General features: G+C 42.6%; 6 protein-coding genes across 9 annotated transcripts in view; 5 read left to right on the top strand and 1 right to left on the bottom strand.

Moving 5' to 3' along the window:
- prkcab (protein kinase C, alpha, b) overlaps window positions 1–25,615 on the bottom strand; it is a 119,169-nt gene extending 93,554 nt beyond the window's left edge. Inside the window, exons 1-2 of one of the 2 annotated variants that reach the window (XM_079646493.1) lie at window positions 25,280–25,615; window positions 25,023–25,054 (exon numbers count right to left, since the gene is read on the bottom strand). In XM_079646493.1, coding sequence (XP_079502619.1) covers window positions 25,023–25,054; window positions 25,280–25,446 — 199 coding nt within the window. In that variant the 5' untranslated portion in view covers window positions 25,447–25,615. The remainder of the gene's footprint in view (window positions 1–25,022; window positions 25,055–25,279) is intronic. The other variant, XM_079646492.1, reaches the window with a different exon arrangement.
- LOC307017064 (uncharacterized protein) lies at window positions 1,253–3,142 on the top strand. Its single transcript, XM_079646497.1, has 5 exons — window positions 1,253–1,403; window positions 1,485–1,543; window positions 1,618–2,899; window positions 2,978–3,021; window positions 3,095–3,142. Exons 1-4 carry the CDS (start codon window positions 1,381–1,383, stop codon window positions 2,988–2,990), a joined length of 1,377 nt encoding a protein of 458 aa, XP_079502623.1. The 5' UTR covers window positions 1,253–1,380; the 3' UTR covers window positions 2,991–3,021; window positions 3,095–3,142.
- On the top strand, window positions 6,598–11,674 carry LOC307017058 (uncharacterized protein). The gene is made up of 5 exons (XM_079646486.1): window positions 6,598–6,733; window positions 6,815–6,873; window positions 6,948–11,430; window positions 11,509–11,552; window positions 11,626–11,674. The coding sequence occupies exons 1-4, from the start codon at window positions 6,711–6,713 to the stop codon at window positions 11,519–11,521; spliced, it is 4,578 nt and encodes a 1,525-aa protein (XP_079502612.1). The 5' UTR covers window positions 6,598–6,710; the 3' UTR covers window positions 11,522–11,552; window positions 11,626–11,674.
- Window positions 17,481–19,379, top strand: LOC307017062 (uncharacterized protein). Its single transcript, XM_079646494.1, has 5 exons — window positions 17,481–17,639; window positions 17,721–17,779; window positions 17,854–19,135; window positions 19,214–19,257; window positions 19,331–19,379. The coding sequence occupies exons 1-4, from the start codon at window positions 17,617–17,619 to the stop codon at window positions 19,224–19,226; spliced, it is 1,377 nt and encodes a 458-aa protein (XP_079502620.1). The 5' UTR covers window positions 17,481–17,616; the 3' UTR covers window positions 19,227–19,257; window positions 19,331–19,379.
- On the top strand, window positions 22,854–24,887 carry LOC307017065 (uncharacterized protein). The gene is made up of 5 exons (XM_079646498.1): window positions 22,854–23,006; window positions 23,088–23,146; window positions 23,221–24,496; window positions 24,575–24,618; window positions 24,692–24,887. The coding sequence occupies exons 1-4, from the start codon at window positions 22,984–22,986 to the stop codon at window positions 24,585–24,587; spliced, it is 1,371 nt and encodes a 456-aa protein (XP_079502624.1). The 5' UTR covers window positions 22,854–22,983; the 3' UTR covers window positions 24,588–24,618; window positions 24,692–24,887.
- Window positions 25,616–25,962: 347 nt separating the features above from the next.
- The window catches only part of cep112 (centrosomal protein 112), a 101,458-nt gene continuing 100,361 nt past the window's right edge, over window positions 25,963–27,059 (top strand). For 2 of the 3 annotated variants that reach the window (XM_079646488.1, XM_079646487.1), the window contains exons 1-2: window positions 25,963–26,293; window positions 26,690–26,795. In XM_079646488.1, coding sequence (XP_079502614.1) covers window positions 26,696–26,795 — 100 coding nt within the window. In that variant the 5' untranslated portion in view covers window positions 25,963–26,293; window positions 26,690–26,695. The remainder of the gene's footprint in view (window positions 26,294–26,689; window positions 26,796–27,059) is intronic. The other variant, XM_079646489.1, reaches the window with a different exon arrangement.

The raw sequence follows: 27,059 nt of genomic DNA, 5'->3' as shown, positions 1-27,059 counted from the left end.
CAATGCGTTTCCCATGCACACTGTACAAGAAAAACATCTAACATCCTGTGTATATCCAAGAACATGCATCTTTCAGCCCGCTTCTATGATACTTTCATGGTCAAGCTCCGCCTGTCAGACAATTAAGCCCCTGTACTCGAGGAATTAAAAAAATGTATCGCCATTCAGAAAAAAAGGAACATGAATTGTAATCTCAAGGCAATGTTATCCCTTGTATACATGCATGAAAACCAGCACAACGTACTTTAAAATATCCATATTAAATGTTCCCATGTAAATGTATATGGATCTGGAACATAGGGTAGACACTGTTTCAGCAGAGTTCATTAAAGCCACAGATCTTCCTACTGCAGCATCACTATGTTACATTGGCACGAGAACAATTCACATGCTGGTAAATTTGGTAGAAATATAGGCTATTGTGCACAAGATGGATTCACACTAGCCTAGTGAGTTCATCATCACTGTAGTGCAGTGAGCAACAGGATTGTTTAGTAAAGTATTTATTTTCCTATTCTGCTTCTGCTCATTCCACCCATTTTGAGATACCTCCAAAATGCACATCAGCTCTACGGACTGGGCCCTCCTTAAACTGATGATAAAACCTTTTTCAATATCTGGCAGTTTTTACTCTAAGCTGTAAAATATTGTCAGAGAAAGTGTGAGGAATTAGAGCCATGCATTTATTTATTTACTTGCAAATATGCAAATATAGGAGAACAATGTAAATGTAACAAAGCTATCTGACTTCTATCAGGCATCAAACAATAAACATATAAGTTCCATAACTTTTACATTGTATTTGTTGTTTTAATGTGTTGTAAAAGTGCCCTTGTTATGATCTAAACTGGATTTAAAGTATTTGTTTTCACTCCCTCACTCCTAGCCCTTTCCCTTACCTTTCACTCCTGCCACAGTATCAGATGTTTAGGGGTAAATGTTATACTAGCAAAGATGTTGGCAACATGGTGTTGGTTTCAGGGCACACTGACTCCGTGTAGAAGCATTAGGTGAACTACAAGCCTTATGGCTGCTACAATGTTCAAATGTAAGGAAAGGTGTTTATAGAAGAAAAAAGTGTTCTTCAAGAAAGCAAAACTAGAAAACGTTTCAGTATAACAGAGTTGGAAAGGATAACTTTCACACTGAAACAATGGAAGGAGTTGTCCAGCTGTCACACCTGTTCATGGCTTGGTCTCTGATTGCCCTGGGACCAGGTGCTGCCTATGGGCTTCGTTAAGTGAACTGGATATAAAAAGAGACACAGAGGGCTCTCTAACCATACACAGGTTACTCTCAACTCCAGTCAGACCCAGTGAGTTGCTTGCCTCAAACCATAGCTTCTGAAGAGTAAGGTGTGCTGCTCTTCAGCTTACAGTCATGGCTATTGGAACACTTTTCAGGTATATTTGATTGATGTTTACTTCATTTGTTTCAATTATCTTGAACATATTTTAAATTGCATGTTTCTTCTTCACTTGCAGAGTTTCCTGGATTTGTCTGTTGCTGTGTGATTTCACTGTAGGATTTCCAATTGCAAGAGGTAATGTGACTTAACTCGATTGGCACATTTGGCTGAAGGAATATATTCTGTAATTTAAATTGTTACTATTACAGGGTATGGGTATCCATATTATGAAGACCCAAGTAACCAACAACCTGGTTCTGGTTCAGCCACACCTCAACTAAACGCACAACGTGCTCCTGCGGTAGATGGGCTTATTAATGGCGGCTCAACAGAATGGGGCCAGGAAAACCTTGAAAACCCACCTGAATTTCCTTTAAGCTCCAACTACCCTCTGACTGCTCCTGCAAATTCTCAGCAAAATCCTTCTACAAATGGTATTCCTGCTTCACCAGCTGTTGTGTTTACTCGTGAAGCCGCCTTTAAGCCTGCACCATCTTCCACATCCAATGTTGTAAAGTTTCCAAGCGTTGAGTCGTGGCAGCCTAAGCCAGCAAGCAGTGGTCCTAGTTTGGCTAACCAGAACATCAACCTTGGCTCCCGTGAAAGTGGCTCAAGGAACATCCCTCATCTTGTTTTTGACGACGTCTTTCAATATCCATCTGAGAATATTGATACTTCCAAAACTGCAGGAGGGTATGGTCAAGCTACGGGCCAGGGGACTTCAACAGGATCTGCTCCACCACCAAAAGGGCCCTCATTCCCCAAGAACCCAAGTTACCAACAACCTGGTTCTGGTTCAGCCACACCTCAACTAAACGCACAACGTGCTCCTAGGGTAGATGGGCTTATTAATGGCGGCTCAACAGAATGGGGCCAGGAAAACCTTGAAAACCTACTTCAATTTCCTTTAAGCTCCAACTACCCTCTGACTGCTCCTGCAAATTCTCAGCAAAGTCCTTCTACAAATGGTATGCCTGCTTATCCAGCTGTTGTGTTTACTCGTGAAGCCGCCTTGAAGCCTGCACCATCTTCCACATCCAATGTTGTAAAGTTTCCAAGCGTTGAGTCGTGGCAGCCTAAGCCAGCAAGCAGTGGTCCTAGTTTGGCTAACCAGAACATCAACCTTGGCTCCCTTGAAAGTGGCTCAAGGAACATCCCTCATCTTGTTTTTGACGACGTCTTTCAATATCCATCTGAGAATATTGATACTTCTAATACTGCAGGAGGGTATGGTCAAGCAGCGGGCCAGGGGACTTCAACAGGATCTGCTCCACCACCAAAAGGGCCCTCATTCCCCAAGAACCCAGCAAATGAAAGGGCCCAACAGGCAAAGCTAAATTATGGAAAGATGCCAAAACCAGTTTCTAGCCCCAGAAAAGCATTGGCTCCCCAGAGAGTGAGTGAACCATTCGCTCAAAGCTATATAAGCCAGTCCAGAAACAGCTACCAGCGAGCAAAGTATCGACAATCCAACACCAGGTACTCTCCAAGGTATGTGCACAGCTTCAAACGTCATTCTCCTAAATGCCCGTTTAAACCAATACCTGATAACTAACGTTTCCCTTTCAGGACCAAATGGTAACCAACATGGATTTTTGAATTGGAAGTTGCAGGTAAATGTTTGAGAACTTGACATTTCAAAGATGACTGTCTTTCAAATATTAACACCTGCTTTCTTGCTTGCAGAATGTGATGTCCTCCAAAAGAAACAAAATAAAACTTTTAATCTTTAAACCTTTTGCTGTGTGGCCTCTATCTCCATGTGTGATTTGATATGCAACCTCCAGTTTTTCCTCTTGAAATCACTTGACACCCTTTCAGATGGCTACATTGAGGCTAAGCCAGAGTGTATATTTAAAAAGAAAAAATATTAAACCAAGTCGACAATTTCATCAATCCGTTGCTGACCATCCCACAAACTGAAGGTGGTATGCGTAGTTTTTCGATGCACAGCAGGACACACCGGACGGCCCTTAATCTGTCCACACCTTAGTAACAATAAACTGTCATGCAGGGAAATTAATATATGAATGATCACAGGAGCCACGCTTTCTATTAACTCGTAAGACCTGCTGTTGAGCACTTTATTTTTTTTTAGCTTGATGCATGATCAACACATCTGCATTCAGGGCTTAAATACTATGTGGCAAAAGTATTTAGCCAGCCACCAATTGTGCAAGTTCTCCCACTTAAAAAGATGAGAGGCCTGTAATTTTCATCCTAGGTATACCTCAACTATGAAAGACAAAATTAGAAAGAAAAAAATTTCCTTCGATTTTTAAAGACTTTATTTGCAAATTATGGTGGAAAATAAGTATTTGGTCAATAACAAAAGTTCATCTCAATACTTTGTTATATACCCTTTGTTGGCAATGACAGAGGTCTAAGGTTTTCAGTAAGTCTTCACAAGGTTTTCACACTGTTGCTGGTATTTTGGCCCATTCCTCCATGCAGATCTCCTCTAGAGCAGTGATGTTTTGGGGCTGTCGCTGGGCAACACGGACTTTCAACTCCCTCCAAAGATTTTCTATGGGGTTGAGATCTGGAGACTGGCTAGGCCACTCCAGGACCTTGAAATGCTTCTTACGAAGCCACTCCTTCGTTGCCCGGGCGGTGTGTTTGGGATCATTGTCATGCTGAAAGACCCAGCCACGTTTCATCTTCAATGCCCTTGCTGATGGAAGGAGGTTGTCACTCAAAATCTCACGATACATGGCCCCATTCATTCTTTCCTTTACACGGATCAGTCGTCCTGGTCCCTTTGCAGAAAAACAGCCCCAAAGCATGATGATTCCCCCCCCCATGTTTCACAGTAGGTATGGTGTTCTTTGGATGCAACTCAGCATTCTTTCTCCCCCAAACACGTCTAGTTGAGTTTTTACCAAAAAGTTATATTTTGGTTTCATCTGACCATATGACATTCTCCCAATCCTCTTCTGGATCATCTAAATGCTCTCTAGCAAACTTCAGACGGGCCTGGACATGTACTGGCTTAAGCAGGGGGACACGTCTGGCATAAACTGCAGGATTTGAGTCCCTGGCGGCGTAGTGTGTTACTGATGGTAGCCTTTGTTACTTTGGTCCCAGCTCTCTGCAGGTCATTGACTAGGTCCCCCCGTGTGGTTCTGGGATTTTTGCTCACCGTTCTTGTGATCATTTTGACCCCACGGGGTGAGATCTTGCGTGGAGCCCCAGATCGAGGGAGATTATCAGTAGTCTTGTATGTCTTCCATTTTCTAATAATTGCTCCCACAGTTGATTTCTTCACACCAAGCTGCTTACCTATTGCAGATTCAGTCTTCCCAGCCTGGTGCAGGTCTACAATTTTGTTTCTAGTATCCTTTGACAGCTCTTTGGTCTTGGCCATAGTGGAGTTTGGAGTGTGACTGTTTGAGGTTGTGGACAGGTGTCTTTTATACTGATAACGAGTTCAAACGGGTGCCATTAATACAGTTGACAAGTGGAGGACAGAGGAGACTCTTAAAGAAGAAGTTACAGGTCTGTGAGAGCCAGAAATCTTGTTTGTTTGTCGGTGACCAAATACTTATTTTCCACCATAATTTGCAAATAAATTCTTTAAAAATCAGACAAGGTGATTTTCTTGATTTTTTTCCCTCATTGTGTCTCTCATAGTTGAGGTATACCTAGGATGAAAAGTACAGGCCTCTCATCTTTTTAAGTGGGAGAACTTGTACAATTGGTGGCTGACTAAATACTTTTTTGCCCCACTGTATGTTTAGCGATTTACAGTCTCATAAGAAATATCACAGATAAAGTCTGTCTTACATATATTAGCAGTCCAGTATCCCACATCTTTATAATGTTATCAAGAATTGCAAAAGCCATTATGCATCCATCTCTTGAAGAGAAATCTGTATATCAAGGCCTATGGGGATGATCCCACTATATGGTACACAAAAAGCAATGCGTTTGCCATGCAAACTGTACAAGAAAAACATCTAACATCCTGTGTATATCCAAGAACATGCATCTTTCAGCCCGCTTCTATGATGCTTTCATGGTCAAGCTCCGCCTGTCAGACAATTAAGCCCCTGTACTCGAGGAATTAAAAAATGTATCGCCATTCAGAAAAAAAGGAACATGAATTGTAATCTCAAGGCAATGTTATTCCTTGTATACATGCATGAAAACCAGCACAACGTACTTTAAAATATCCATATTAAATGTTCCCATGTAAATGTATATGGATCTGGAACATAGGGTAGACACTGTTTCAGCAGAGAGTTCATTAAAGCCACAGATCTTCTTACTGCAGCATCACTATGTTACATTGGCACGAGAACAATTCACATGCTGGTAAATTTGGTAGAAATATAGGCTATTGTGCACAAGATGGATTCACACTAGCCTAGTGAGTTCATCATCACTGTGGTGCAGTGAGCAACAGGATTGTTTAGTAAAGTATTTATTTTCCTATTCTGCTTCTGCTCATTCCACCCATTTTGAGATACCTCCAAAATGCACATCAGCTCTACGGACTGGGCCCTCCTGAAACTGATGATAAAACCTTTTTCAATATCTGGCAGTTTTTACTCTAAGCTGTAAAATATTGTCAGAGAAAGTGTGAGGAATTAGAGCCATGCATTTATTTATTTACTTGCAAATATGCAAATATAGGAGAACAATGTAAATGTAACAAAGCTATCTGACTTCTATCAGGCATCAAACAATAAACATATAAGTTCCATAACTTTTACATTGTATTTGTTGTTTTAATGTGTTGTACAAGTGCCCTTGTTATGATCTAAACTGGATTTAAAGTATTTGTTTTCACTCCCTCACTCCTAGCCCTTTCCCTTACCTTTCACTCCTGCCACAGTATCAGATGTTTAGGGGTAAATGTTATACTAGCAAAGATGTTGGCAACATGGTGTTGGTTTCAGGGCACACTGACTCCGTGTAGAAGCATTAGGTCAATTACAAGCCTTCTGGCTGCTACAATGTTCAAATGTAAGGAAAGGTGTTTATAGAAGAAAAAAGTCTTCTTCAAGAAAGCAAAACTAGAAAACGTTTCAGTATAACAGAGTTGGAAAGGATAACTTTCACACTGAAACAATGGGAGGAGTTGTCCAGCTGTCACACCTGTTCATGGTTTGGTCTCTGATTGCCCTGGGACCAGGTGCTGCCAATGGGCTTCGTTAAGTGAACTGGATATAAAAGAGACACAGAGGGGTCTCTAACCATACACAGGTTACTCTCAACTCCAGTCAGACCCAGTGAGCTGCTCGTCTCAAACCATAGCTTCTGAAGAGTAAGGTGTGCTGCTCTTCAGCTTACAGTCATGGCTATTGGAACACTTTTCAGGTATATTTGATTGATGGTTACTTCATTTGTTTCAATTATCTTGAACATATTTTAAATTGCATGTTTCTTCTTCACTTGCAGAGTTTCCTGGATTTGTCTGTTGCTGTGTGATTTCACTGTAGGATTTCCAATTGCAAGAGGTAATGTGACTTGACTCGATTGGCACATTTGGCTGAAGGAATATATTCTGTAATTTAAATTGTTACTATTACAGGGTATGGGTATCCATATTATGAAGACCCAAGTTACCAACAACCTGGTTCTGGTTCAGCCACACCTCAACTAAACGCACAACGTGCTCCTGCGGTAGATGGGCTTATTAATGGCGGCTCAACAGAATGGGGCCAGGAAAACCTTGAAAACCCACCTGAATTTCCTTTAAGCTCCAACTACCCTCTGACTGCTCCTGCAAATTCTCAGCAAAATCCTTCTACAAATGGTATGCCTGCTTCACCAGCTGTTGTGTTTACTCGTGAAGCCGCCTTTAAGCCTGCACCATCTTCCACATCCAATGTTGTAAAGTTTCCAAGCGTTGAGTCGTGGCAGCCTAAGCCAGCAAGCAGTGGTCCTAGTTTGGCTAACCAGAACATCAACCTTGGCTCCCGTGAAAGTGGCTCAAGGAACATCCCTCATCTTGTTTTTGACGACGTCTTTCAATATCCATCTGAGAATATTGATACTTCCAAAACTGCAGGAGGGTATGGTCAAGCTACGGGCCAGGGGACTTCAACAGGATCTGCTCCACCACCAAAAGGGCCCTCATTCCCCAAGAACCCAAGTTACCAACAACCTGGTTCTGGTTCAGCCACACCTCAACTAAACGCACAACGTGCTCCTAGGGTAGATGGGCTTATTAATGGCGGCTCAACAGAATGGGGCCAGGAAAAGCTTGAAAACCCACCTGAATTTCCTTTAAGCTCCAACTACCCTCTGATTGCTCCCGCAAATTCTCAGCAAAATCCTTCTACAAATGGTATGCCTGCTTCACCAGCTGTTGTGTTTACTCGTGAAGCCGCCTTTAAGCCTGCACCATCTTCCACATCCAATGTTGTAAAGTTTCCAAGCGTTGAGTCGTGGCAGCCTAAGCCAGCAAGCAGTGGTCCTAGTTTGGCTAACCAGAACATCAACCTTGGCTCCCGTGAAAGTGGCTCAAGGAACATCCCTCATCTTGTTTTTGACGACGTCTTTCAATATCCATCTGAGAATATTGATACTTCCAAAACTGCAGGAGGGTATGGTCAAGCTACGGGCCAGGGGACTTCAACAGGATCTGCTCCACCACCAAAAGGGCCCTCATTCCCCAAGAACCCAAGTTACCAACAACCTGGTTCTGGTTCAGCCACACCTCAACTAAACGCACAACGTGCTCCTAGGGTAGATGGGCTTATTAATGGCGGCTCAACAGAATGGGGCCAGGAAAAGCTTGAAAACCCACCTGAATTTCCTTTAAGCTCCAACTACCCTCTGATTGCTCCCGCAAATTCTCAGCAAAATCCTTCTACAAATGGTATGCCTGCTTCACCAGCTGTTGTGTTTACTCGTGAAGCCGCCTTTAAGCCTGCACCATCTTCCACATCCAATGTTGTAAAGTTTCCAAGCGTTGAGTCGTGGCAGCCTAAGCCAGCAAGCAGTGGTCCTAGTTTGGCTAACCAGAACATCAACCTTGGCTCCCGTGAAAGTGGCTCAAGGAACATCCCTCATCTTGTTTTTGACGACGTCTTTCAATATCCATCTGAGAATATTGATACTTCCAAAACTGCAGGAGGGTATGGTCAAGCTACGGGCCAGGGGACTTCAACAGGATCTGCTCCACCACCAAAAGGGCCCTCATTCCCCAAGAACCCAAGTTACCAACAACCTGGTTCTGGTTCAGCCACACCTCAACTAAACGCACAACGTGCTCCTGCGGTAGATGGGCTTATTAATGGCGGCTCAACAGAATGGGGCCAGGAAAACCTTGAAAACCCACCTGAATTTCCTTTAAGCTCCAACTACCCTCTGATTGCTCCCGCAAATTCTCAGCAAAATCCTTCTACAAATGGTATGCCTGCTTCACCAGCTGTTGTGTTTACTCGTGAAGCCGCCTTTAAGCCTGCACCATCTTCCACATCCAATGTTGTAAAGATTCCAAGCGTTGAGTCGTGGCAGCCTAAGCCAGCAAGCAGTCGTCCTAGTTTGGCTAACCAGAACATCAACCTTGGCTCCCGTGAAAGTGGCTCAAGGAACATCCCTCATCTTGTTTTTGACGACGTCTTTCAATATCCATCTGAGAATATTGATACTTCCAAAACTGCAGGAGGGTATGGTCAAGCTACGGGCCAGGGGACTTCAACAGGATCTGCTCCACCACCAAAAGGGCCCTCATTCCCCAAGAACCCAAGTTACCAACAACCTGGTTCTGGTTCAGCCACACCTCAACTAAACGCACAACGTGCTCCTGCGGTAGATGGGCTTATTAATGGCGGCTCAACAGACTGGGGCCAGGAAAACCTTGAAAACCCACCTGAATTTCCTTTAAGCTCCAACTACCCTCTGATTGCTCCCGCAAATTCTCAGCAAAATCCTTCTACAAATGGTATGCCTGCTTCACCAGCTGTTGTGTTTACTCGTGAAGCCGCCTTTAAGCCTGCACCATCTTCCACATCCAATGTTGTAAAGTTTCCAAGCGTTGAGTCGTGGCAGCCTAAGCCAGCAAGCAGTGGTCCTAGTTTGGCTAACCAGAACATCAACCTTGGCTCCCGTGAAAGTGGCTCAAGGAACATCCCTCTTGTTTTTGACGACGTCTTTCAATATCCATCTGAGAATATTGATACTTCCAAAACTGCAGGAGGGTATGGTCAAGCTACGGGCCAGGGGACTTCAACAGGATCTGCTCCACCACCAAAAGGGCCCTCATTCCCCAAGAACCCAAGTTACCAACAACCTGGTTCTGGTTCAGCCACACCTCAACTAAACGCACAACGTGCTCCTGCGGTAGATGGGCTTATTAATGGCGGCTCAACAGACTGGGGCCAGGAAAACCTTGAAAACCCACCTGAATTTCCTTTAAGCTCCAACTACCCTCTGATTGCTCCCGCATATTCTCAGCAAAATCCTTCTACAAATGGTATGCCTGCTTCACCAGCTGTTGTGTTTACTCGTGAAGCCGCCTTTAAGCCTGCACCATCTTCCACATCCAATGTTGTAAAGTTTCCAAGCGTTGAGTCGTGGCAGCCTAAGCCAGCAAGCAGTGGTCCTAGTTTGGCTAACCAGAACATCAACCTTGGCTCCCGTGAAAGTGGCTCAAGGAACATCCCTCATCTTGTTTTTGACGACGTCTTTCAATATCCATCTGAGAATATTGATACTTCCAATACTGCAGGAGGGTATGGTCAAGCTACGGGCCAGGGGACTTCAACAGGATCTGCTCCACCACCAAAAGGGCCCTCATATCCCAAGAACCCAAGTTACCAACAACCTGGTTCTGGTTCAGCCACACCTCAACTAAACGCACAACGTGCTCCTGCGGTAGATGGGCTTATTAATGGCGGCTCAACAGAATGGGGCCAGGAAAACCTTGAAAACCCACCTGAATTTCCTTTAAGCTCCAACTACCCTTTGATTGCTCCCGCTAATTCTCAGCAAAATCCTTCTCCAAATGGTATGCCTGCTTCACCAGCTGTTGTGTTTACTCGTGAAGCCGCCTTTAAGCCTGCACCATCTTCCACATCCAATTTTGTAAAGTTTCCAAGCGTTGAGTCGTGGCAGCCTAAGCCAGCAAGCAGTGGTCCTAGTTTGGCTAACCAGAACATCAACCTTGGCTCCCGTGAAAGTGGCTCAAGGAACACCCCTCATCTTGTTTTTGACGACGTCTTTCAATATCCATCTGAGAATATTGATACTTCCAAAACTGCAGGAGGGTATGGTCAAGCTACGGGCCAGGGGACTTCAACAGGATCTGCTCCACCACCAAAAGGGCCCTCATTCCCCAAGAACCCAAGTTACCAACAACCTGGTTCTGGTTCAGCCACACCTCAACTAAACGCACAACGTGCTCCTGCGGTAGATGGGCTTATTAATGGCGGCTCAACAGAATGGGGCCAGGAAAACCTTGAAAACCCACCTGAATTTCCTTTAAGCTCCAACTACCCTCTGATTGCTCCCGCAAATTCTCAGCAAAATCCTTCTACAAATGGTATGCCTGCTTCACCAGCTGTTGTGTTTACTCGTGAAGCCGCCTTTAAGCCTGCACCATCTTCCACATCCAATGTTGTAAAGATTCCAAGCGTTGAGTCGTGGCAGCCTAAGCCAGCAAGCAGTGGTCCTAGTTTGGCTAACCAGAACATCAACCTTGGCTCCCGTGAAAGTGGCTCAAGGAACATCCCTCATCTTGTTTTTGACGACGTCTTTCAATATCCATCTGAGAATATTGATACTTCCAAAACTGCAGGAGGGTATGGTCAAGCTACGGGCCAGGGGACTTCAACAGGATCTGCTCCACCACCAAAAGGGCCCTCATTCCCCAAGAACCCAGCAAATGAAAGGGCCCAACAGGCAAAGCTAAATTATGGAAAGATGCCAAAACCAGTTTCTAGCCCCAGAAAAGCATTGGCTCCCCAGAGAGTGAGTGAACCATTCGCTCAAAGCTATATAAGCCAGTCCAGAAACAGCTACCAGCGAGCAAAGTATCGACAATCCAACACCAGGTACTCTCCAAGGTATGTGCACAGCTTCAAACGTCATTCTCCTAAATGCCCGTTTAAACCAATGCCTGATAACTAACGTTTCCCTTTCAGGACCAAATGGTAACCAACATGGATTTTTGAATTGGAAGTTGCAGGTAAATGTTTGAGAACTTGACATTTCAAAGATGACTGTCTTTCAAATATTAACACCTGCTTTCATGCTTGCAGAATGTGATGTCCTCCAAAAGAAACAAAATAAAACTTTTTAATCTTTAAACCTTTTGCTGTGTGGCCTCTATCTCCATGTGTGACTTGATATGCAACCTCCAGTTTTTCCTCTTGAAATCACTTGACATCCTTTCAGATGGCTAAATTGAGGCTAAGCCAGTAAAAAAATATTAAACCAAGTCGACAATTTCATCCATCTGTTGCTGACCATCCCACAAACTGAAGGTGGTGTGTGTAGTTTTTCGATGCACAGCAGGACACACCAGACGGCCCTTAATCTATCCACACCTTAGTAACAATAAACTGTCATGCAGGGAAATTAATATATGAATGATCACAGGAGCCACGCTTTCTAATAACTCGTAAGACCTGCTGGTGAGCACTTATTTTTTTTTTTTTTAGCTTGATGCATGATCAACACATCTGCATTCAGGGCTTATATACTGTGGGGTAAAAAAGTATTTAGGCAGCCATCAATTGTGCAAGTTCTCCCACTTAAAAAGATGAGAGGCCTGTAATTTTCATCCTAGGTATACCTCAACTATGAGAAACAAAATTAGAAAAGAAAATCACTGTTTGATTTTTAAAGACTTTATTTGCAAATGATGTTGGAAAATAAGTATTTGGTCAATAACAAAAGTTCATCTCAATACTTTGTTATATACCCTTTGTTGGCAATGACAGAGGTCAAAGGTTTTCAGTAAGTCTTCACAAGGTTTTCACACACTGTTGCTGGTATTTTGGCCCATTCCTCCATGCAGATCTCCTCTAGAGCAGTGATGTTTTGGGGCTGTCGCTGGGCAACACGAACTTTCAACTCCCTCCAAAGATTTTCTATGGGGTTGAGATCTGGAGACTGGCTGGGCTACTCCAGGACCTTGAAATGCTTCTCACGAAGCCACTCCTTCGTTGCCCGGGCGGTGTGTTTGGAATCATTGTCATGCTGAAAGACCCAGCCACGTTTCATCTTCAATGCCCTTGCTGATGGAAGGAGGTTGTCACTCAAAATCTCACGATACATGGCCCCATTCATTCTTTCCTTTACACGGATCAGTCGTCCTGGTCCCTTTGCAGAAAAACAGCCCCAAAGCATGATGATTCCCCCCCCATGTCTCACAGTAGGTATGGTGTTCTTTGGATGCAACTCAGCATTCTTTCTCCCCCAAACATGTCAAGTTGAGTTTTTACCAAAAAGTTCTATTTTGGTTTCATCTGACCATATGACATTCTCCCAATCCTCTTCTGTATCATCTAAATGCTCTCTAGCAAACTTCAGACGGGCCTGGACATGTACTGGCTTAAGCAGGGGGACACGTCTGGCATAAACTGCAGGATTTGAGTCCCTGGCGGCGTAGTGTTACTGATGGTAGCCTTTGTTACTTTGCTCCCAGCTCTCTGCAGGTCATTGACTAGGTCCCCACGTGTGGTTCTGGGATTTTTGCTCACCGTTCTTGTGATCATTTTGACCCCACGGGTGAGATTTTGCGTGGAGCCCCAGATCGAGGGAGATTATCAGTAGTCTTGAATGTCTTCCATTTTCTAATAATTGCTCCCACAGTTGATTTCTTCACACCAAGCTGCTTAACTGTTGCAGATTCACTCTTCCCAGCCTGGTGCAGGTCTACAATTTTGTTTCTAGTATCCTTTGACAGCTCTTTGGTCTTGGCCATAGTGGAGTTTGGAGTGTGACTGTTTGAGGTTGTGGACAGGTGCCTTTTATACTGATAACGAGTTCAAACGGGTGCCATTAATACAGTTAACAAGTGGAGGACAGAGGAGGCTCTTAAAGAAGAAGTTACAGGTCTGTGAGAGCCAGAAATCTTGTTTGTTTGTCGGTGACCAAATACTTATTTTCCACCATAATTTGCAAATAAATTCTTTAAAAATCAGACAATGTGATTTTCTGGATTTTTTTCCCCTCATTTTGTCTCTCATAGTTGAGGTATACCTAGGATGAAAAGTACAGGCCTCTCTCATCTTTTTAAGTGGGAGAACTTGCACAATTGGTGGCTGACTAAATACTTTTTTGCCCCACTGTATATTTAGCGATTTACAGTCTCATAAGAAATATCACAGATAAAGTCTGTCTTACATATATTAGCAGTCCAGTATCCCACATCTTTATAATGTTATCAAGAATTGCAAAAGCCATTATGCATCCATCTCTTGAAGAGAAATCTGTATATCAAGGCCTCTGGGGATGATCACAATATATGGTACACAAAAAGCAATGCGTTTCCCATGCACACTGTACAAGAAAAACATCTAACATCCTGTGTATATCCAAGAACATGCATCTTTCAGCCCGCTTCTATGATGCTTTCATGGTCAAGCTCCGCCTGTCAGACAATTAAGCCCCTGTACTCGAGGAATTTAAAAATGTATCGCCATTCAGAAAAAAAGGAACATGAATTGTAATCTCAAGGCAATGTTATTCCTTGTATACATGCATGAAAACCAGCACAACGTACTTTAAAATATCCATAATAAATGTTCCCATGTAAATGACACGTGTCTACATGGATCTGGAACATAGGGTAGACACTGTTTCAGCAGAGAGTTCATTAAAGCCACAGATCTTCTTACTGCAGCATCACTATGCAGTGTTTCCCCTAGGATGGAGTCATAGCAGCGGTGCTAAGGCACGTGGGCCCAGCATAATGTGAGCGCGGAGCGCGTGGAATTTTTTAGGTGAGATTTTAGGCGACATTTTATTTGTAAAGAATAAATGACAAATCTCTACAAAAGACAAATACACTGCAAAAACAGAAACTTATTGACATAGGTAATAGACGTCAAAATGGCTTCAAATTTATTCAGTATTGTATGAACATGTTGGAATTGGGGGGTGGACGTCACATCCTCTAGGGGGGTCCGGGGGTATGTACCCCCGGGAAATGTTTTTGTTGAACATTTTACAGTAAAATGCTTCAATCTGGTGCACTTTGAACACACAATTACTAGAGACCTGATCTAGGGTGTACAGATCTAAAACGCCCATATGAAAAAGATCGGTTTACATTTTAATAATCAAATAAGTATATGAACATAACCAATAACCTACCATAGCCAATAACAAATAAATGTAGCTTATTTATTTATTTTTGTTCATTCATATCTTATTTTACCCAGTTAACATTTATTTATGCATATTTTTGTATCTCTCCAACTTTAAACGATATTTTTGGTTTACTGTCCTATAGTATACATTGGAATGATTTCAAACCTGTTTTTATTTATCCTAATAATTATAAAGGAGTGCCTTGGAAATATGTGTTTACATAATTTGTGGTCAAAACGTTTGAGACCCACTGAGATAACTTAGACTAAAGTTAACTATCTAAATACTCAGAGAGTCCTTCACCTCACTGAGCCTCTCAGTCTGACAGGATAGCTCTCCACCCTGGTTGTAGAAACATCTACTTCTTATATCCGTTAGCGCAGCTAGCACCAGATTCTAATAATGACAGCACCGGTACCGGTGCGCCCTCTCCCTTGCTCGCTCTCTCGCTACCACGCTCGCACTTTGGCTGTGAGCTGCGGGCGCCTGATAAGCCAACATCCCCCACGTTCATCACTTACACTTACAGCGCCCACCATACAGGGCAAATTAAACGTGTAACCGGGGTGAAAAGGGTGTTACATTTACTTAATTATGAATGTTGTTACATCAAGGCTGAACATTTGGATGAGCGCCAACGGTCAAAAATGTTTTTTCCCTTCCAGAGCTACCAGCGCACCGCCCCCCAGATCTGGCGCCCTAGGCCAGAAATGGGCCCTGCCTAGTACATACAGTGGCAATTAGTGATGGCAAAATGAAGCTTTGAATGAAGCGTCGAACCACTTGGACAATTGTGTCGGAAATAGGTTCATTTCTCGAAGCTTCAGTTACAGCGACCTCTCCTGGCAAAGTGCAAGGCTGCAGTGGGTTTAACGTATCTTTGCCTTGAAAAATATTCGATACACACACACTAAGACTGAATATCATGTTCTATTTGCAATTAAAGATTGATAATAGTGTGTATTGGGTTATTGAGAAGAGACTAGAGAGTGCTTGACATTTTTTTGGGCGGAGAGGGCCTTTTATCAGTTATTAAAGTATTAAAGTTGAAAAGCAATGATTACAAGTTTAACTATTCCGAGCTTTGAACCGCCGACTCTATCCACTGGGCTATCAATTCCTTAGACCATCGAAGTGTTTTTATATTACTCATTGTCTTTTTGTTCACAACTTCTCCACATTTCGAAGTGTTTCACGAGCCAGAACGACCTATTTTTCTTCCTGGCGTGCTCTATAATGATCCAATTCAAATGCAATGCCAACATCAACTCAACAGCAACAACGCAAACTATGACAACAACCCACACATTGCGCATTGTTTAGAGCGGTTATAAAGTGTTGAAGCGCTCAAATTTGAAACTGTTTCAACCTGTCACCTGTCAGAATCGAGACGAGGCAGTGCATTGAATCACCTGATTGGACGGCGAACCAGTGAGTTGATTCATTCAGGAAATGAAGCAGTTGATGGTTCGGACGTCACATGTCACGTGATTTGAAGCAGTTGCTGCTTCGGACGTCACATGTCACGTGATTTGAAGCAAGCTTCGAAGCACTGCTTCTATGGAATAGGAAGTCCAGGGTTGAAGCTCCGTTCGAAGCTTCAGTGTCAAACTGCCATCACGAGTGGCAATGTCTCAACATTTAGCAAAAATACACCTTTATTGAACATACAGTAACACAAATACTACAAATCCACATCACAAACAATGAAAAATGAAAAAGGGTCACCACTTCTTATTATTTTAAGAAAAAAAAAAAAAGTAAAAAAAAAAATATATATATATATTTTTTTGGTACCTGGCTGGCTCCCCCTAGCAGCGGCGCTCATATTTCAGCAGCGGCGCTGCGCCGCCACTATTTGTATATAGGGAAAACACTACTATGTTACATTGGCACGAGAACAATTCACATGCTGGTACATTTGGTAGAAATATAGGCTAGTGTGCACAAGATGGATTCACACTAGCCTAGTGAGTTCATCATCACTGTAGTGCAGTGAGCAACAGGATTGTTTAGTAAAATATTTATTTTCCTATTCTGCTTCTGCTCATTCCACCAATTTTGAGATACCTCCAAAATGCACATCAGCTCTACGGACTGGGCCCTCCTGAAACTGATGATAAAGCCTTTTTCAATATCTGGTAGTTTTTACTCTAAGCTGTAAAATATTGTCAGAGAAAGTGTGAGGAATTAGATCCATGCATTTATTTATTTACTGGCAAATATGCAAATGGAGGAGAACAATGTGAATGCAACAAAGCTATCTGACTTCTATTAGGCATCAAACAATAAACATAAGTTCCATAACTTTTACGTTATATTTGTTGTTTTAATGTGTTGTACAAGTGCCCTTGTTATGATCTAAACTGGATTTAAAGTATTTGTTTTCACTCCCTCACTCCTAGCCCTTTCCCTTACCTTTCACTCCTGCCACAGTATCAGATGTTTAGGGGTAAATGTTATACTAGCAAAGATGTTGGCAACATGGTGTTGGTTTCAGGGCACACTGACTCCCTGTAGAAGCATTAGGTGAATTACAAGCCTTCTGGCTGCTACAATTCGCAAAATGCTAGGTCAAATGTAAGGAAAGGTTTTTATTGAAGAAAAAGGTGTTTATAGAAGAAAAAAGTGTTCTTCAAGAAAGCAAAACTAGAAAACGTTTCAGTATAACAGAGTTTGAAAGGATAACTTTCACACTGAAACAATGGGAGGAGTTGTCCAGCTGTCACACCTGTTCATGGTTTGGTCTCTGATTGCCCTGGGACCAGGTGCTGCCAATGGGCTTCGTTAAGTGAACTGGATATAAAAGAGACACAGAGGGCTCTCTAACCATACACAGGTTACTCTCAACTCCAGTCAAACCCAGTGAGCTGCTCGTCTCAAACCATAGCTTCTGAAGAGTAAGGTGTGCTGCTCTTCAGCTTACAGTCATGGCTCTTGGACCACTTTTCAGGTATATTTGATTGATGTTTACTTCATTTGTTTCAATTATTTTGAACATATTTTAAATTGCATGTTTCTTCTTTACTTGCAGAGTTTCCTGGATTTGTCTGTTGCTGTGTGATTTCACTGTAGGGTTACCAATTGCAAGAGGTAGTGTGACTTGACTCGATTGGCACATTTGGCTGAAGGAATATATTCTGTAATTTAAATTGTTACTATTACAGGGTATGGGTATCCATATTATGAAGACCCAAGTAACCAACAACCTGGTTCTGGTTCAGCCACATCTCAACTAAACGCACAACGTGCTCCTGCGGTAGAGGGGCTTATTAATGGCGGTTCAACAGACTGGGGCCAGGAAAACCTTGAAAACCCACTTCAATTTCCTTTAAGCTCCAACTACCCTCTGACTGCTCCTGCAAATTCTCAGCAAAGTCCTTCTACAAATGGTATTCCTGCTTATCCAGCTGTTGAGTTTACTCGTGAAGCCGCCTTGAAGCCTGCACGATCTTCCACATCCAATGTTGTAAAGTTTCCAAGCGTTGAGTCGTGGCAGCCTAAGCCAGCAAGCAGTGGTCCTAGTTTGGCTAACCAGAACATCAAACTTGGCTCCCGTGAAAGTGGCTCAAGGAACACCCCTCATCTTGTTTTTGACGACGTCTTTCAATATCCATCTGAGAATATTGATACTTCCAATACTGCAGGAGGGTATGGTCAAGCTACGGGCCAGGGGACTTCAACAGGATCTGCTCCACCACCAAAAGGGCCCTCATTCCCCAAGAACCCAAGTTACCAACAACCTGGTTCTGGTTCAGCCACACCTCGACTAAACGCACAACGTGCTCCTGCGGTAGATGGGCTTATTAATGGCGGCTCAACAGAATGGGGCCAGGAAAACCTTGAAAACCTACTTCAATTTCCTTTAAGCTCCAACTACCCTCTGACTGCTCCTGCAAATTCTCAGCAAAGTCCTTCTACAAATGGTATCCCTGCTTCACCAGCCATTGTGTTTACTCGTGAAGCCGCCTTGAAGCCTGCACCATCTTCCACATCCAATGTTGTAAAGTTTCCAAGCGTTGAGTCGTGGCAGCCTAAGCCAGCAAGCAGTGGTCCTAGTTTGGCTAACCATAACATCAACCTTGGCTCCCGTGAAAGTGGCTCAAGGAACATCCCTCATCTTGTTTTTGACGACGTCTTTCAATATCCATCCGAGAATATTGATACTTCCAATACTGCAGGAGGGTATGGTCAAGCTGCGGGCCTGGGGACTTCAACAGGATCTGCTCCACCACCAAAAGGGCCCTCATTCCCCAAGAACCCAGCAAATGAAAGGGCCCAACAGGCAAAGCTAAATTATGGAAAGATGCCAAAACCAGTTTCTAGCCCCAGAAAAGCATTGGCTCCCCAGAGAGTGAGTGAACCATTCTCTCAAAGCTATATAAGCCAGTCCAGAAACAGCTACCAGCGAGCAAAGTATCGACAATCCAACACCAGGTACTCTCCAAGGTATGTGCACAGCTTCAAACGTCATTCTCCTAAATGCCCGTTTAAACCAATGCCTGATAACTAACGTTTCCCTTTCAGGACCAAATGGTAACCAACATGGATTTTTGAATTGGAAGTTGCAGGTAAATGTTTGAGACCTTGACATTTCAAAGATGACTGTCTTTCAAATATTAACACTTGCTTTCATGCTTGCAGAATGTGATGTCCTCCAAAAGAAACAAAATAAAACTTTTTAATCTTTAAACCTTTTGCTGTGTGGCCTCTATCTCCATGTGTGATTTGATATGCAACCTCCAGTTTTTCCTCTTGAAATCACTTGACACCCTTTCAGATGGCTACATTGAGGCTAAGCCAGAGTGTATATTTAAAAAGAAAAAATATTAAACCAAGTCGACAATTTCATCCATCCGTTGCTGACCATCCCACAAACTGAAGGTGGTGTGCGTAGTTTTTCGATGCACAGCAGGACACACCGGACGGCCCTTAATCTGTCCACACCTGAGTAACAATAAACTGTCATGCAGTGAAATAATATATATATGAATGATCACAGGAGCCACGCTTTCTATGAACTCGTAAGACCTGCTGTTGAGCACTTTTTTTTTTTTAGCTTGATGCATGATCAACACATCTGCATTCAGGGCTTAAATACTGTGTGGCAAAAGTATTTAGCCAGCCACCAATTGTGCAAGTTCTCCCAGTTAAAAAGATGAGAGGCCTGTAATTTTCATCCTAGGTATACCTCAACTATGAGAGACAAAATTAGAAAAGAAAATCACCGTCTGATTTTTAAAGACTTTATTTGCAAATTATGGTGGAAAATAAGTATTTGGTCAATAACAAAAGTTCATCTCAATACTTTGTTATATACCCTTTGTTGGCAATGACAGAGGTCAAAGGTTTTCAGTAAGTCTTCACAAGGTTTTCACACACTGTTGCTGGTATTTTGGCCCATTCCTCCATGCAGATCTCCTCTAGAGCAGTGATGTTTTGGGGCTGTCGCTGGGCAACACGGACTTTCAACTCCCTCCAAAGATTTTCTATGGGGTTGAGATCTGGAGACTGGCTGGGCTACTCCAGGACCTTGAAATGCTTCTCACGAAGCCACTCCTTCGTTGGCCGGGCGGTGTGCATGGGATCATTGTCATGCTGAAAGACCCAGCCACGTTTCATCTTCAATGCCCTTGCTGATGGAAGGAGGTTGTCACTCAAAATCTCACGATACATGGCCCCATTCATTCTTTCCTTTACACGGATCAGTCGTCCTGGTCCCTTTGCAGAAAAACAGCCCCAAAGCATGATGATTCCCCCCCCATGTTTCACAGTAGGTATGGTGTTCTTTGGATGCAACTCAGCATTCTTTCTCCCCCAAACACGTCTAGTTGAGTTTTTACCAAAAAGTTCTATTTTGGTTTCATCTGACCATATGACATTCTCCCAATCCTCTTCTGGATCATCTAAATGCTCTCTAGCAAACTTCAGACGGGCCTGGACATGTACTGGCTTAAGCAGGGGGACACGTCTGGCATAAACTGCAGGATTTGAGTCCCTGGCGGCGTAGTGTGTTACTGATGGTAGCCTTTGTTACTTTGGTCCCAGCTCTCTGCAGGTCATTGACTAGGTCCCCCCGTGTGGTTCTGGGATTTTTGCTCACCGTTCCTTGTGATCATTTTGACCCCACGGGGTGAGATCTTGTGTGGAGCCCCAGATCGAGGGAGATTATCAGTAGTCTTGTATGTCTTCCATTTTCTAATAATTGGTCCCACAGTTGATTTCTTCACACCAAGCTGCTTACCTATTGCAGATTCAGTCTTCCCAGCCTGGTGCAGGTCTACAATTTTGTTTCTAGTATCCTTTGACAGCTCTTTGGTCTTGGCCATAGTGGAGTTTGGAGTGTGACAGTTTGAAGTTGTGGACAGGTGTCTTTTATACTGATAACGAGTTCAAACGGGTGCCATTAATACAGTTGACAAGTGGAGGACAGAGGAGGCTCTTAAAGAAGAAGTTACAGGTCTGTGAGAGCCAGAAATCTTGTTTGTTTGTCGGTGACCAAATACTTATTTTCCACCATAATTTGCAAATAAATTCTTTAAAAATCAGACAAGGTGATTTTCTTGATTTTTTTTCCTTCTCATTTTGTCTCTCATAGTTGAGGTATACCTAGGATGAAAGGTACAGGCCTCTCTCATCTTTTTAAGTGGGAGAACTTGCACAATTGGTGGCTGACTAAATACTTTTTTGCCCCACTGTATATTTAGCGATTTACAGTCTCATAAGAAATATCACAGATCAAGTCTGTCTTACATATATTAGCAGTCCAGTATCCCACATCTTTATAATGTTATCAAGAATTGCAAAAGCCATTATGCATCCATCTCTTGAAGAGAAATCTGTATATCAAGGCCTCTGGGGATGATCCCACTATATGGTACACAAAAAGCAATGCGTTTCCCATGCACACTGTACAAGAAAAACATCTAAAATCCTGTGTATATCCAAGAACATGCATCTTTCAGCCCGCTTTTATGATGCTTTCATGTTCAAGCTCCGCCTGTCAGACAATTAAGCCCCTGTACTCGAGGAATTAAAAAATGTATCGCCATTCAGAAAAAAAGGAACATGAATTGTAATCGCAAGGCAATGTTATTCCTTGTATACATGCATGAAAACCAGCACAACGTACTTTAAAATATCCATATTAAATGTTCCCATGTAAATGACACGTGTCTACATGGATCTGGAACATAGGGTAGACACTGTTTCAGCAGAGAGTTCATTAAAGCCACAGATCTTCTTACTGCAGCATCACTATGTTACATTGGCACGAGAACAATTCACATGCTGGTAAATTTGGTAGAAATATAGGCTAGTGTGCACAAGATGGATTCACACTAGCCTAGTGAGTTCATCATCACTGTAGTGCAGTGAGCAACAGGATTGTTTGGTAAAGTATTTATTTTCCTATTCTGCTTCTGCTCATTCCACCAATTTTGAGATACCTCCAAAATGCACATCAGCTCTACGGACTGGGCCCTCCTGAAACTGATGATAAAGCCTTTTTCAATATCTGGTAGTTTTTACTCTTAGCTATAAAATCTTGTCAGCGAAAGTGTGAGAAATTAGAGCCATGCATTTATTTATTTACTTGCAAATATGCAAATGGAGGAGAACAATGTGAATGCAACAAAGCTATCTGACTTCTATTAGGCATCAAACAATAAACATATAAGTTCCATAACTTTTACATTATATTTGTTGTTTTAATGTGTTGTACAAGTGCCCTTGTTATGATCTAAACTGGATTTAAAGTATTTGTTTTCACTCCCTCACTCCTAGCCCTTTCCCTTACCTTTCACTCCTGCCACAGTATCAGATGTTTAGGGGTAAATGTTATACTAGCAAAGATGTTGGCAACATGGTGTTGGTTTCAGGGCACACTGACTCCGTGTAGAAGCATTAGGTCAATTACAAGCCTTATGGCTGCTACAATGTTCAAATGTAAGGAAAGGTGTTTATAGAAGAAAAAAGTGTTTATAGAAGAAAAAAGTGTTCTTCAAGAAAGCAAAACTAGAAAACGTTTCAGTATAACAGAGTTTGAAAGGATAACTTTCACACTGAAACAATGGGAGGAGTTGTCCAGCTGTCACACCTGTTCATGGCTTGGTCTCTGATTGCCCTGGGACCAGGTGCTGCCAATGGGCTTCGTTAAGTGAACTGGATATAAAAGAGACACAGAGGACTCTCTAACCATACACAGGTTACTCTCAACTCCAGTCAAACCCAGTGAGCTGCTTGTCTCAAACCATAGCTTCTGAAGAGTAAGGTGTGCTGCTCTTCAGCTTACAGTCATGGCTCTTGGACCACTTTTCAGGTATATTTGATTGATGTTTACTTCATTTGTTTCAATTATCTTGAATATATTTTAAATTGCATGTTTCTTCTTTACTTGCAGAGTTTCCTGGATTTGTCTGTTGCTGTGTGATTTCACTGTAGGATTACCAATTTCAAGAGGTAATGTGACTTAACTCGACTGGCACATTTGGCTGAAGGAATATATTCTGTCATTTAAATTGTTACTATTACAGGGTATGGGTATCCATATTATGAAGACCCAAGTAACCAACAACCTGGTTCTGGTTCAGCCACATCTAAACTAAACACACAACGTGCTCCTGCGGTAGAGGGGCTTATTAATGGCGGCTCAACAGAATGGGGCCAGGAAAACCTTGAAAACCCACTTCAATTTCCTTTAAGCTCCAACTACCCTCTGACTGCTCCTGCAAATTCTCAGCAAAGTCCTTCTACAAATGGTATTCCTGCTTCACCAGCTGTTGAGTTTACTCGTGAAGCCGCCTTTAAGCCTGCACCATCTTCCAAATCCAATGTTGTAAAGATTCCAAGCGTTGAGTCGTGGCAGCCTAAGCCAGCAAGCAGTGGTCCTAGTTTGGCTAACCAGAACATCAACCTTGGCTCCCGTGAAAGTGGCTCAAGGAACACCCCTCATCTTGTTTTTGACGACGTTTTTCAATATCCATCTGAGAATATTGATACTTCCAATACTGCAGGAGGGTATGGTCAAGCAGCGGGCCAGGGGACTTCAACAGGATCTGCTCCACCACCAAAAGGGCCCTCATTCCCCAAGAACCCAAGTTACCAACAACCTGGTTCTGGTTCAGCCACACCTCGACTAAACGCACAACGTGCTCCTGCGGTAGAGGGGCTTATTAATGGCGGCTCAACAGACTGGGGCCAGGAAAACCTTGAAAACCCACTTCAATTTCCTTTAAGCTCCAACTACCCTCTGACTGCTCCTGCAAATTCTCAGCAAAGTCCTTCTCCAAATGGTATTCCTGCTTATCCAGCTGTTGAGTTTACTCGTGAAGCCGCCTTTGAGCCTGCACCATCTTCCACATCCAATGTTGTAAAGATTCCAAGCGTTGAGTCGTGGCAGCCTAAGCCAGCAAGCAATGGTTCTAGTTTGGCTAACATCAACCTTGGCTCCCGTGAAAGTGGCTCAATGAACACCCCTCATCTGTTTTTTGAAGACGTCTTTCAATATCTATCTGAGAATATTGACACGTCCAATACTGAAGGAGGGTATGGTCTAGCCGCGGGCCAGGGGACTTCAACAGGATCTGCTCCACCACCAAAAGGGCCCTCATTCCCCAATAACCCAACCAATGAAATAGCCCAACAGGCAAAGCTAAATTATGGAAAGTTGCCAAAACCAGTTTTTAGCCCCAGAATAGCATTTGCTCCCCAGAGAGTGAGTGAACCATTTGCTCAAAGCTATATAAGCCAGTCCAGAAACAGCTACCAGCGAGCAAAGTATCAACAATCCAACACCAGGTACTCTCCAAGGTATGTGCACAGCTTCAAACTTCATTCTCCTAAATGCCTGTTTAAACCAATGCCTGATAACTAACGTTTGCCTTTCAGGACCAAATGGTAACCAACATGGATTTTTGAATTGGAAGTTGCAGGTAAATGTTTGAGACCTTGACATTTCAAAGATGACTGTCTTTCAAATATTAACACCTGCTTTCTTGCTTGCAGAATGTGATGTCCTCCCAAAGAAACAAAATACAACTTTTGAAACTTTACATTTCTTGCTGTGTGGGCTCTATTTTCATGTCTGATTTGATAAGCATCTTCCAGTTTTCCCTCTTGAAATCCCTTGACACCCTATCAGATGGCTAAATCGAGAGTGTATATTTAAAAAGAAAATGTATTAAACAAGACGACAACTGTTTATCGAGCACCCTCAACTTTTCTGATATGTTCAGGGATACTGTTTGGTTAAAAAGCCAAATTGTGACATCCTGCTTCACTGGTATCTGAATCTGCTGGTAACAAATGTACCAAAATACACATGCAAGTGGTTTACCTTGGCATTGAAATCCTTGTTTTCCAAATCCCCTGCAAATCAAAAAGTAATATTAGATGGGCATTGTTCAGCAACAAATTCCATTTCAACTGGTCAGTAATTTGAAACTAATTGTAATCTGTCTACAGCCTTCAAAAAAAGAACTTTCAGTTTTCTGCATACTCGAATAACATGAAGGTTGTTACCATTAAACTTAAAGAATCTCAAAGCATTCCTAATAGTTAAACATGGCAAGACAGTGTTTTATGGATGCTTACCATATGAAGTCTTTACAATGGCTGCAGAACGTCGGCTGCTTGAAAAACCTCGCAGTAAATTTGTGGTTTTTCACTTCATACACGTTTTTCTGCCGCAAAGCACCTTTGCGGGCGAATCGGTTCCCAACACTAGCCGAGTCATTGTAATGTAGAAGATGGTCAGCCATAATGGGGGTCAAGCAAAACAAAAACTGCACAACCACAACTTGTTTACCCGACCGATTTCTGTGGAGTCCTTGTCTCGACACAGCTCTGGTGTGTGTGCAGGCTGACAGACCGCACGCCTCCCTCTGACTGCTCCACAGCTGAGCGCTTATTTTTCATTCAAAGTGACGTCGGTGAAGTCTGCCTTCACGTGCTGTGGGAACATTCCCCTTCAATTACAAAGCACAATTAACCACAAGAGTGTATCAAGTTTGTTGCACCTAAACACATGAGGGTTCAGTAAGTTGTTTAATAGATTGGTATATTTTATGAGGTGTCATACAAAAAATGCTATATGTAGGCTTTATATATTTCAGTGACAATTAAACCAAGTCGTCAATTTCATCCATCCGTTGCTGACCATCCCACAAACTGAAGGCTGATGGGCGCCATCTTGTGGACCTAAACGGCATTGCGTGTTTTGAACATGCTGAAGACTCATCTCAGGTATCAGATGGACAACAGACTCAGAGAAGCAACTATAACTATTCATCTGTATGGATTTAATGTTGCAGGGGCTGAGAGTTGAGTCTTTTTTTGTTTAAACGGGCAAATCAAAAAGCTTAATGTGTTTGGCAGGAATAGCATAGTGTCGTCTAATTTGCCGTAAAACTACAGTCATTTCAAGAAATAAATAACAGTAAAAAAAAACTAGCTTCAACAGGACACACATGGGGAAAGTCAAATTAAAAAGTGGTGCAGTTTCTATGGTAACAAGGAGACGCTGTGTCTCCACGGAAACCGGATGTGGCGTAAAGTGAGGACGCTAACGTTTTTGAACCATTTTGAGCGGCTAAATCAGTGTTAAAAGTAAGTCGTTTTTTACTCCTTACTAAACATTATCATAAACAATGTGCCATCCTTAGCGTTTCGTGTATCCGTTCCCAGAGGTTGGACAAAACCTCACCACACAAGCGGTTTACGGCTTTGCTTTAGCCTGTTTGCTAATGCATCACTGCCTCAATAACTAAGATGTGTTAACGTTAGCTAGTTTGTCAACACTAGTGATTAAGTGGTTGTCATGTTGCCTTGTGCTATAATTAAGGGACAAGATGTTAACATACCCGTCTTTTAACTAGCTATATCTCCACTCTGTTTTGCTGCTAACAATCCCATGTAGCTAGCTAACAAATGCATCGCTACCTAAGTTAGTAACGTATTGTTGAGTTACTTGTATTAACTCTTGTTTACATATTTCCTCCTCAGGACACCATGAGCAAATATGAGGACTCATGGGAATGGCTGGATACTGAGTTTGACCATTTTCTGCTTGACATGAAGCCATATGTCCTTAAACACCCCAGCAAGACAGGTGAGATTACATTTCATCTCTTTTCACTTCACTACACAAAGTGTAAACAACACTGATGATCAGTGGTGTAAAGTAACTAAGAAGATTTAGTCAAGTACTGTACTGAAGTACAATTTCGTGGAGACCTGCACTTTACTTGAGAATGTCTGTGTTGCTAGTTTGTACTTCTACCCCACTACAATTCAAAGGTACATTTTGTACCTTTCATTTATTTAATACCTTTAGTAACTTTGCAAATGTAACTTTTCAAAATTGTGTTACAAT

This window comes from Notothenia rossii (assembly GCF_949606895.1).
Source record: "Notothenia rossii genome assembly, chromosome: 8".
In the NCBI taxonomy this organism is placed as follows: Eukaryota; Metazoa; Chordata; class Actinopteri; order Perciformes; family Nototheniidae; genus Notothenia; species Notothenia rossii.
The sequence above is the reverse complement of the archived record's forward strand: the minus strand, read 5'-3'. Positions and strand labels throughout refer to the sequence as shown.

Coding starts and splice junctions, on each gene's coding strand:
- LOC307017064 (XM_079646497.1), top strand. CDS start 1,381: ATGGCTATTGGAACACTTTTCAG. Junction 1,404..1,484: donor GCTATTGGAACACTTTTCAG/GTATATTTGATT, acceptor CTTCACTTGCAG/AGTTTCCTGGATTTGTCTGT. Junction 1,544..1,617: donor AGGATTTCCAATTGCAAGAG/GTAATGTGACTT, acceptor TTACTATTACAG/GGTATGGGTATCCATATTAT.
- LOC307017058 (XM_079646486.1), top strand. CDS start 6,711: ATGGCTATTGGAACACTTTTCAG. Junction 6,734..6,814: donor GCTATTGGAACACTTTTCAG/GTATATTTGATT, acceptor CTTCACTTGCAG/AGTTTCCTGGATTTGTCTGT. Junction 6,874..6,947: donor AGGATTTCCAATTGCAAGAG/GTAATGTGACTT, acceptor TTACTATTACAG/GGTATGGGTATCCATATTAT.
- LOC307017062 (XM_079646494.1), top strand. CDS start 17,617: ATGGCTCTTGGACCACTTTTCAG. Junction 17,640..17,720: donor GCTCTTGGACCACTTTTCAG/GTATATTTGATT, acceptor CTTTACTTGCAG/AGTTTCCTGGATTTGTCTGT. Junction 17,780..17,853: donor AGGGTTACCAATTGCAAGAG/GTAGTGTGACTT, acceptor TTACTATTACAG/GGTATGGGTATCCATATTAT.
- LOC307017065 (XM_079646498.1), top strand. CDS start 22,984: ATGGCTCTTGGACCACTTTTCAG. Junction 23,007..23,087: donor GCTCTTGGACCACTTTTCAG/GTATATTTGATT, acceptor CTTTACTTGCAG/AGTTTCCTGGATTTGTCTGT. Junction 23,147..23,220: donor AGGATTACCAATTTCAAGAG/GTAATGTGACTT, acceptor TTACTATTACAG/GGTATGGGTATCCATATTAT.